Genomic DNA, 9,919 nt, shown 5'->3' with positions numbered 1-9,919 from the left:
CAGGCTCCCACGTGGGGCTGACTCAGGGCCAGCCAGAGCCCAGAGCCTCACACCAGTCTAGCTGCCATTACATGTGGGGGAGTGCAGGCCAGGGCTTGGGGACAGATGGAGATAGGGTTCCCCAGAAGAGCCAATCCTGGGGGAGAGGAAGGCAGGACACAGCCGGCCGAGCTAAGGATGTCAGGGTGCAGGGTCACGGAGCCTGTCTCCCTCTCTTTCCGAGGTGGGTCTGTTGAGAAGCTCAAACGTGTCTTCTACCACCTGCCACAGGCAGTTGTCCAGCGGAAACTCATTGTCCACCAGGTTGACGAGGAAGTAGTTGTCGTGGATGTACTGGATGATCAGCCGGGACGGGGACTCCTCCTCATATAGCTTGCCCCACTGCTCCACCCACAGGGCGAAGGCTTCGTCCTGCGCGTGCACACGAGCCACACAGACAGGCGCAGACAGCCACACACACAGACACGGGCACACACAGGCAAGGTTAACAGGGCTGCCCTCGGGTCAGGGCTCCATGCTCAGTGCCGCAAGAGCCTCTGCCACAGCCCAACAGGACATTTCCAGGAACAGAGTAAAGCCACTGCCAGTGCCACCTCCCACTCGCAGGGCAGGAATAAACTGAATCACGGGCGAGGTGCAGCCAGGGGAGCCAAGTTGGGGCCACACGCTGGGGACCCAGGGACACTGCCTGCGCTAGGTGTTTCAGGTGGGCAGGGCAGGCCCGCTCCCAGCCCCCTTACCTTCCAGAACATGAAGCTGACAGGATCCACCACCGTGGGCTGGATGATCTCTCGCCCAGGGAAGATGCCCCAAGTGACAGCGTTGGGCTGTAGGTCGGGAGCATTGGTGATGTTTTCACCCTGGGGGCGGAGCGTAAGAGCCGATGGGACAGAGGCAACTAGAGCCCTCTTACTGCCCATACCTTGCAACTGCTCCTCCTCCAGCTCTACGAGCCCAAAACCTAGAGGCCTGAAACCTGGGCATTTCCTTCCTCCTCTCCGCACTTTACTCAGCATCACGCCCAGTGGTTCCACCTGCTTCCTCCCGTCCTGCCCGTGTCTAGCCCAGCCGGCCTCTCTCTGCTACTCAGACCACCCCAAGGGCTTCTGACTCCAGCGTTCCCGGGCCCATTGGTCATCAGCTGCCCACCGTGACCTGCCTAAAATAAAACGGGGCCAAGTCTCTCCACTGCTGGGAAAGGCTCCCTCCTGCCTTCCGGGTAAAACCCACATTCCAAGCGGGACCGTGGAGCCCGAGGACCTGGCCCCTGCCCCTGCCTAATACCTCAGCCCCACTCTGCTGCCAGTCCATGGTGCAGACGACGCCTTCGCACCCCCTTGGCCCTTTCCCAGGAAGCCCTTTTCCCCATCCTTAAAGATCCAGGCCACAGAGGACCCTCCGAGAAGCCTTCTGTGACCTCCCAGGTTAGGTGTCCCTCTGGGTCCCCACCACCCTACACTGAACTGTGCTAATCATCCACTGCCGGGCCTCCCTCGCTAGGCTGGGAGCTCTGTCTGCGGGTCTGTCCTGCACAAGCCTGGGGCCCGCTGAGGGGGAGTAACCGGGGGTGCCCTCGCTGGCATGCTGCCCACCAAGCGCCACCCGCCCCGGAGCCGGCCCACCTTCACGTCCACGATGTGGTAGTTCACCCGGAGCTCGTATTTCTTCAGCACCTGCAGAAGCGCCGCCACTGTCTCTCGAGAGGTGAAGAACTCCAGGTAGGCCTGTGGGAGGCAGGCACCTGTCACACCACCTGGGCCCTGCTGGCCGCCTCCTCGGCGCTCAGCAACACCAGTCAGGTGCCTGCCCGCGACCGTCCCCGGGGACGGACCCCCGCACACAGGTGTGGAAGGACACGAGACATTGGGACTAGTGGTGTCCATATGGGTGGAGTCATAGAGCAGGTATGTGAGAGTCCCCAGCTGGGCCGGTCGGGGGACCTCCGCCAGCCCTCCTCAGTTAGGAAGGGGAGGCCAGACGGAGAAGCCACTTCAGACGCTGGACAGGAGGCCCACTCTGCCACCTTCCATCACCCCACTCCCTGGACGGTGACAGTGAGGGCTTCTCTAGCCCCAACTGTATATCAGAGATTGAGCTGGGTTTATGTAAAGTCATTTCCTGTAATGCCCATAACACTGCAGGGGGGCCCTCTTATCCCCACTTCACAGATGGGGAAAGTTAGGCAAGGTGAGCAACTGGGCTCACTGACGATAAACAGCAGAGCTGGTCTCTTCATACCCAGGTCTCTCTAACTCCAGGGCCAGGGGCTTGGGTAAGCAAATTTTCACTCCAGCAGCCCCGGGAGGAAGGTTCAACTCAGAAGAGTAGTAACAGCTCCCCGTTAGAGAGCTTCCTGTGTCCTTCCGGTGCTAAGCTTTGTGTGCGTTGTCACGCTTCATCCCCAGAACGGGATGCGGTAGGTCCCCATTTGAGAAGGTGGAGGCCCGGAGCAGTCAAGGGACCTGCCCCCCCAGGTCTGCGTGACCTAAAGCAGGAGCTCCCCCGTCCACCCTGGTCCACTCAGGGACCCCAGGGAGGAAGGCTCCCTGTGCCCACCTCCAGGGTTCCTGGGGGCCAGTCAAGGTAGGGCAGCCCTGCGCATCCTGCACACCTTCTGGAAGACATAGCCCCCACTGGGGCCCCAGCCCACGACCGGGTCCGAGGACGGCTTCCCATTGATGTTGGGCTGCGAGTTGATGGTGAGGATGCCCTGCCGGTTCACACGCAGCAGCTCCTCCTTCATCAGGCTGGTCTCAGCCGCCAAGGGCTCGTCATTCCAGGGCAGGCAAGTGACCTGGGAGAGGGTGAGCTGGGCTGGGGCGACCATCGGATCTGGCACCCTGGGTCCTGTCAGAGACCTGCCTGTCTCTGCCTCCATAAGCCCCTTCCAGGCCCCCCAGAAAGCGACTCCCCACTCAGCCTTTTCCCTTTGCTGAGGTGCCAGGTCGACCAGGGAGATGAGGCGCGGGGTGGGAGGGCCCACAGGGAGATGGGAGGGGGTGTAACCAGGGATCCCACCCCAGCAGCACTCACTCGACAGCCGTTCTGGGTGGGCTCTCCAGAGAGGTAGTGGACGAACACTTGGAACACACTTTCCTCGCTGGTCAGCTCCTCCCCCCACATCCTCAGCAGCTCCTCCCTCGGGGCCTTACTCTTCAGGTAGAAGAGGTAGTAGTCCTTCAGCTCCCCAAAGGCCGGAGAGGAGGAATTGCCCCTGGCAGAGGACATGCCCGGAGGTCAAGGTGCACTCCTGACCCTGGGTCCCTTACAGAAGGACAGCTGTCCCACACACCACTGAGGGGCCATTCCTGTGACTCCTGTCCCTCAAGGATCAGATAAGCATGCACACTCCTTCTGCCCCCTGCCTCCCAAGAGATAGGACCCGTTTGCAAAGGACTGTGCCGGCCTCACCAGCGGCCGTTGGGGAACTCATCCCACCCCTGGGTGCGGTAGATGTAACTCTTCGGTCTAGAGGCCCAGAAGATGGGACGCACATCTTCCTCCCGGCGCTTGGGGTGGGCGCTGACAGCCCAGGGCAGGGGACGCCTGGGTGAGATGGGGACACAAAGGGTAAGGGACTGGCTAGAGGGTGCAGGGAGGAGGAACCCACTGAGCCTGGGTTCTTCAACCTGACTTGCAAATATCAAGGTACATGTGGCCCTGCTGCTGAGGCTGGAAGCCTGAGTGCTGCTCGCCAGGGCACAGACAACGCCCTGCACGCCTGTCGCGGCCAGCACTGCTAGGCACATTCTTCCTGTGACTTCTCTGACCTCCTTGCCCACTGACTTCCCTCTGTGGCTCCTGGACCTGAATTTGGGGCCGCTGGCCTCACCTGGGGTCCTCTGTCCACATTCCCAGGCGCTTCAGCACCTCGGTGGTGGCCATATTTTGGTTGAGTGTGTAGAAGTGCAAGCCGGGCACCAGGCCACTTGCCAGCAGTTCTCGGCACAGGCTCACGGCTTGTTCGATGCCGTAGTTGCGGATGGCAGCGTCATTGTCCTTAATTGGCTCAATCACGTCTTTGATGGTCTGCGGCACCTCCAGCTTGGACAGCTTCATGAGCTGCTGCAGGGAGTGGTAGCCCTGTCCGAGACACCAGGGGGCCGTGGAGTCAAGTCCTGCCTGTCTCTCACCCTGCTTCTCCCCCTTAAGCCCCCTACCAGGTCTCCTGGCCAACTGCAGCATGACACAGAGTGACCCAGGAAAGTCAGACCACACTGTACGAGGACCCTTGCCTGGCCCTATTTCCAGCCTGCAGGGACAGCAGCTGCCCAGAGCACTCCTGCCATCAGTCTCAGCCAGCTTAGTCCCAGGGGCTCCCAAGCCTCATGGGTCCTCAGAATCACCTGCGAAACTTAGGCCCCACCTCAGATCTAACTCAGAACTTTTAGGCATGGGATCTGGAGGCCCATCTTTTGAAAAAGCTTCTCAAGTGATTCTAATGACAGTGAGTTTGAGAAACGTTGATTGAATCAAAATTTAGGATGAGTGTTATACTAATCCCTTGTAGTGATACTTGCCAGTAAGCCAAAGTACAACAAGCCCCTCCATCAGGTGCTGTTGCTGTTTTTTTTGGGGGGGTGGGCGGGTAGAGGTAACCAAAATGGGGTGGTGAGAACATTTTGCAAGGAGCATCTCACAGGAAATCCAATGAGCATCAAAGAAGAACTTGACCATGAACCGAGCACCTCACCACCCCCAGGGCCCTGGCTGAGCGAGGACGGGGTGGGAGGGCCCGTCAGCTCTCCCGGGTCCCTCACCTGAATAGGGAAGATTCCGGGGAGGATGGGGCAGGTGATGCCTATCTCGGAACAAGCTTTTACAAAGTGGAAGAAGGTGTCAGCCTCAAAGAAAAGCTGCGTGATGATGAAGTCGGCGCCTGCACACACCTTCTCCTTCAGGTGCTGCAGGTCGGCCTCGAAGCTCTCTGCGTCAGGGTGGCCTTCGGGGTAACCTGGCAGTAGGGATGACAGTAGGGAGAGGCTGGCTCCAGCTGCTCAGAGTGAGTAAGAAACCAGAGGGCCGGGAGCAGAGTTCTCCGCCTCCAGGGTTCCAGACCCGGACCTTCCAGCACCACAGCGCGGACAGGCTGAGACGGGTGAGTGGCTGGCTCACAGTGGATGCACCCCCGCACCCTCGAGATGACCTCTGGTGAGCAGTGGCTTAGAGCCACCCTCCCAAGACTGGGGGTGGATTGCTCCAAACTCCCCACACTGTCCCGCCTTGCACCCCTTGCAACCAGCCCCGCAAACCAGGCCTGCACTGGGTGGCCATAGAGGAGAGAGGCTCCGAGGGCTCAGCAGCAGCGTGGCAACACTTGCGGTAACTGCGCTGGACCCTAGACACTGGATTAAAGCAGCACTTTTTTTTTTTTTTAATATATCTTTATTGATTTCAGAGAGAGGAAGGGAGAGGGAGAGAGAGCGAGCGAGCGAAACATCAATGATGAGAGAGTCATTGATCGGCTGCCTCCTGCACGCCCCCTGCTGGGATCAAGCCCACAACCCGCGCATGTGCCCTGACTGGGAATCGACCCGCGATCTCCTGGATCCTAGGTCGATGCTCAACCTCTGAGCCTGCCGGCTGGGCTAAAGCAGCGCTTTTAACATTAAAGTTACTCAGAGGTCCAAGCTAGCGAACAGTCAGACACCGCGTTACATGAGGAAGGACTATGGAAAGGGGAGATGTTCTGCTTAAAGAACAAAGAAAAGAATCTGCAGCCTGGGTATGTGCCCTGACCGGGAATTGAACCGGCGACCTTCTGGTGCTCGGGATGACGCTCCACCAGCTGAGCCACACTGGCCAGGGCGGGCTGGGTTTCTGACTGCGTCCTGGTTCCAGCACCTAGTGAGGTCTGGTGCTGTTTCCTGCCCTTGGGTTCTGAGATTCCCTCCCTCTTAATAAATATTCTTTTGTTTTAAAGAAGAAAAACAGGCTGGGAAGCAAGCTAAGAGCATGAAAAGGCAGAGAATCCAAAACTTCAGGGTGGTGGCAGCGTGGGCGGCAGATGACAGACCCCGAGTGGGGACACTATTCACTCACCTCTGCCCCGCCCTTCTCGGGGTGCTGGGATACCAGGCGCTGAACTGAACGCAGCTGAGCTCTGTGCCTCTGGGTGCTCCCTTCTCCCCTCCATCCCCACCCACTGGGCACTCCAGCCACTCACCTGCCACACAGATGTCGAAGTAGTCACCGCACTCGCTGTGGATGTGCTTCACCAGGTCTGTGGCGTGGCGGAAGCAGCCTTCCTCCTCCTCCCACTGGTCACCCACGGGGTCTGCAGGGTTGGTGAAGGTCATAGTCACCGGGGCTCACTGATCCCCAGCTGGCCTTTCTGTCCCTTCTCCCCACCCCTACACCCAGGACCATGAGCTCTTCAAAAGCAGAGCCTGCATGTTATTCAAACTGGTGTCTCCTCTTCCTAGCACAGCACTTGGTAAATAGTGGGGGGGAAGATAGCGCCCAGCCTGTCGGACATTTACCAAGTGCTGACTCTGTGGGCACGGGGCTGGCAGTGGCAAGTAGGGGACAACAGGGGACAGCTGCTGCTCTTGGCCTGGAGTATCTGAGAGACCCCCAACTCAAACCTGGGTGCCTACCCTCACCCAACCCCACTGCTCACTGTACCACCCTCTTGGAGCTCTTGCCTCCTGGGAGAATTTTCCACTCATCTCAAGTGAGCAGTGGTCTTGTGGTAGGGAGCACAGGCACACAACCCCACTCATCAGGATCCCTCTTTCCACTCTGTGGCCAGAGGCACAAGCAGCTACTTTCATTCCTGGGACAAATGCCAGAACTGCACTCTCGACTGGGCCAAGAGCTGGGTGCAGCCAGCCATCGATGAAGCTGTGTAGCTAGGGCACAGGGTTATCAGGCACCAGCTGTTTTTCTGACTCAATGCCTTCATTGGGGTCAAGAGGTGAAGAGGTGGCTCCACCTGGGCAACGCCTATTGACGCTATCAGCAGGGATGGGCCCCTGAGCGTGCTCAGTGTGGGATCCGGAGAGAAGTAAAGGACCATTTCAGGGACAGAAGAGGCCTTCGGGAAAGCAAGATCCCAGAGAGCACTGACGGTGCCATACCTCCTCTCAGCGCCAGGATATTCTTCAGGCCCAGCTGCTTGGCCTTATGCAGATGGCCTGTGATCTCCTCCTGGCTCTGACGGCAGCAGGTCATGTGCAGCACCGTCTCCAGGCCACAGTAGTTGACAGCAGTGCTGGCGATCATCATGGAGGAGGTCTCCTTGTCAGATCCAGGGTCTCCTGCTGGGTGCCAGGTCACATCTATGAAGAGGGGACCGCCTGCCCCCATCTGGTCAAACCTGCAGGGAATTCCTTTCTGAAGAGAGGTTGCTGAGGGCACACCACCCTTCACCACCTTCCCATGGGGTTCGGGAGTTAGCGGGGCACCAGAGCAAGTTGGAATCAGACTGGCCTGTGTTCATATCCTGGCTTTGCTACTTACTAGCTATGTGATCTTGGGAAAATTACTTAATTTCTCTGAGCCTCAGTTTCCTTATTTCTACAATGTGACAGAGAACAGTACTTACTTCATAATAACTCTATGAGACTATTATGACAGATGGCCCCACAGCTCTTAGAACAATGCTAGGACACAGTGAGCTGCTGTTACTATGATTTCTATTGTGGAGATAATATATAACAACAATACAACCATTCTGTTTAAGAGCAGTACTGCAGATTTTTCAAAGTGCTCGCATATTTATTATCTTGGATGTGTTAAGTTCAGTGGCTAAGAGTTGGGGAGCCCTCAGTGTGGCAAGCAGGGCCTCATTCTAGGAAGAGGAAAAGAGAGACAAAGTTTCCATCATGCTGCGCGCCCCCACCCCCACCCCCGTCCTGGTGCAGCAGCCAGCAGTCCTGCACAGCAAGGGCACAGTCCAGGAACCACACTTGAGTGGCCCAGGCGTGTACATGCGCTGGGTTACAAGCTGGTTAATAGTGTATTGAAACATCCTTGTGCCCTAAACTTCAAGCTTTGGGAGCGAAACATGAGAAGTGCAAATGGTAAAACGCATAAACTTTAAAAAGAGGAACTGCAATTCATAGAGTGCTAACATCATTCGGTTGGCATTTCTAGATTCCAAGAGGCATAATCCAAGGGCCTAACTTGCTGGAAATGTCCTCCAGGCTCTGCTATGTGACTTCCTAAACTATACTCGGATCCAGCTTGACGTTCCGCCAGAGAACTGAATCAACATTTTTAACTCATTGAAGAGCGTGTCCAAAAACCCAGAGGCTTGGGGGGAATTTTACTGACAACCAAGAAGCTGCAGGTCAAACGACGGACTGACCCTGTGTTTACTCTCTTGAGCCCCTCTGGCTGCCTCTCCCTGCTGGGTCAAAGTGGCCCGTGGCGGGCTGAGGGGACGCCCCCCAGTCCGGCCCGCTCCCCGACCCCGTGCCAGCTCACCTGGAGATGAGCTGGGCAGCTCTCTGTGCCGTCCGCGGAGGGAAGAATTCCAGCGAGAACCACTTGTCGCCTGACTCCATCCTCCGCCTCATTTTCTCCCTGAGTCTCTCGTGCCGCTCGGGGTCCAGCCCTGGAGAGGAACATCTCGAACCCTCCTTGGAGCCCTCGATGCCACTGCTGCTGCTCTCCAAGCGGGGGCCAGGGCCGCCATTCCCTCTGGGCTCGTTCACCATGGCCGGGCTCCTGCTGCACGGGGTAGGGGCAGAGGGCGTCAGGAGTCGGTGGGCTGCTGAGCCCCAGAGGGGCAAGGTCAAGTGAGTTGCTGCATTTCCACGCAGGATTAAGGCCACCGAGGGTAAGGGTGACAATGCCCCTACGGTGTGGCTCCATGAGCCACAGCTACGGCCGACTACGCTGTCTCACCCCAGGCTTCTCCCTCCGCTGCTGCCCAGCTCCGTGTGTGGCAGGCCCCACCCGCACAGAAACATGCTCCTTCGGCCCACGGATCCTCAGTGACAGCTACCTGATGGAGGATGGCACTGAGAACCTCCTGATGCCAGCCTCCGAGGCCAGCATTCCTAGGGAGGGGCAGCGGTGCCTGGCTGGGAGGGCCTCAGGTGCTGGATGGTCCATCTCTGCCAGCTTAGACCCAGAACGGACTGTGAGCTGGAACACTGCCCGCGGGTGTTTACTTCATGGGCGGAGCAGAGACAGAGGAAGAGCTTAAGGCTAGGGCTGGGGCCAGCGGTAAGGGAAAGGAAGGCGGGGGGGTGAGGCCTCCAGGAGGGAGGGAGGGCTGTGACTCCAGCTGTAGTAGGCAGATGGAAGGAGGGTGACTCAGGCCAGAGACTGCAGGGGCTGGTGGAGATATGGCCAACAGGGGTTCAGGGTCACTGGATCACTCTCCAGAGAAGAAATAGCTGTTCCTGGTCCTGCCTGCAACATCTCTCATTGCTTGCAACAGTTTGTGTGCACGATGAAAGAGACGAGGGCTTGACAAAGCAGCCAGATTTCTCCTGAGTTTGTGCTACTCCAAAAAGACCATGTCATGCATTAGAACTTCACATTGGCTGGGTTCCAAAAGTGGCCAGAACCAAGTTCAGTAAGGGCACGAATTTATGTCCAACTCAGAACAAAGGCTGTCTGGTGGAAGGAGACTTGACTTGGGGTGGTGAACACACGATACAATGTACAGAGGATGTGTTATAGAATTGTACACCTGAAACCTTTATAATTTTATTAACCAATGTCACCCCCAATAAATTCAATAGGAAAGAAAATTAAAAAAAAAAAAAGAACAAGGCTGCCTTCCAGGCACACCAACCACTTACACACACCACTGAAGTCAAAGTAATTATAGTGGCTGCACAGCCACCACATCCCAAGCCCTGAACCATGGCAACCGCAGGCAGGCCAACTAAGGGCACAGTGCCATTGGGCGGTTTAGTGGGACAAATGAGACAAATACTTCAAAACAAAAACACTA

General features: G+C 57.5%; 1 protein-coding gene across 1 annotated transcript; it reads right to left on the bottom strand.

Moving 5' to 3' along the window:
• Positions 1–38: 38 nt before the first annotated feature.
• On the bottom strand, positions 39–8,849 carry MTHFR (methylenetetrahydrofolate reductase). Its single transcript, XM_016205651.2, has 11 exons — positions 8,434–8,849; positions 7,083–7,321; positions 6,167–6,277; positions 4,761–4,954; positions 3,833–4,083; positions 3,412–3,546; positions 3,034–3,214; positions 2,612–2,794; positions 1,623–1,724; positions 741–860; positions 39–411 (listed from the first exon to the last, which is right to left on the bottom strand). Exons 1-11 carry the CDS (start codon positions 8,664–8,666, stop codon positions 181–183), a joined length of 1,980 nt encoding a protein of 659 aa, XP_016061137.1. The 5' UTR covers positions 8,667–8,849; the 3' UTR covers positions 39–180.
• Positions 8,850–9,919: the final 1,070 nt, after the last annotated feature.

This window comes from Miniopterus natalensis, chromosome 9 (assembly GCF_054644295.1).
Source record: "Miniopterus natalensis isolate mMinNat1 chromosome 9, mMinNat1.hap1, whole genome shotgun sequence".
In the NCBI taxonomy this organism is placed as follows: domain Eukaryota; kingdom Metazoa; phylum Chordata; class Mammalia; order Chiroptera; family Miniopteridae; genus Miniopterus; species Miniopterus natalensis.
This window is presented reverse-complemented; position numbering and strand designations above follow the sequence as displayed.

What these genes read in the sequence shown, in the direction of transcription:
- MTHFR (XM_016205651.2), bottom strand. Translation starts at nt 8,666, where the DNA reads ATGGTGAACGAGCCCAGAGGGAATGGCGGCCCTGGCCCCCGCTTGGAG. An exon ending in CCGGAATCTTCCCTATTCAG is followed by an intron (nt 4,084 to 4,760) that starts GTGAGGGACCCG and finishes TGTCTCGGACAG; the next exon opens with GGCTACCACTCCCTGCAGCA. An exon ending in GGGGCTATGTCTTCCAGAAG is followed by an intron (nt 1,725 to 2,611) that starts GTGTGCAGGATG and finishes TGCCTCCCACAG; the next exon opens with GCCTACCTGGAGTTCTTCAC.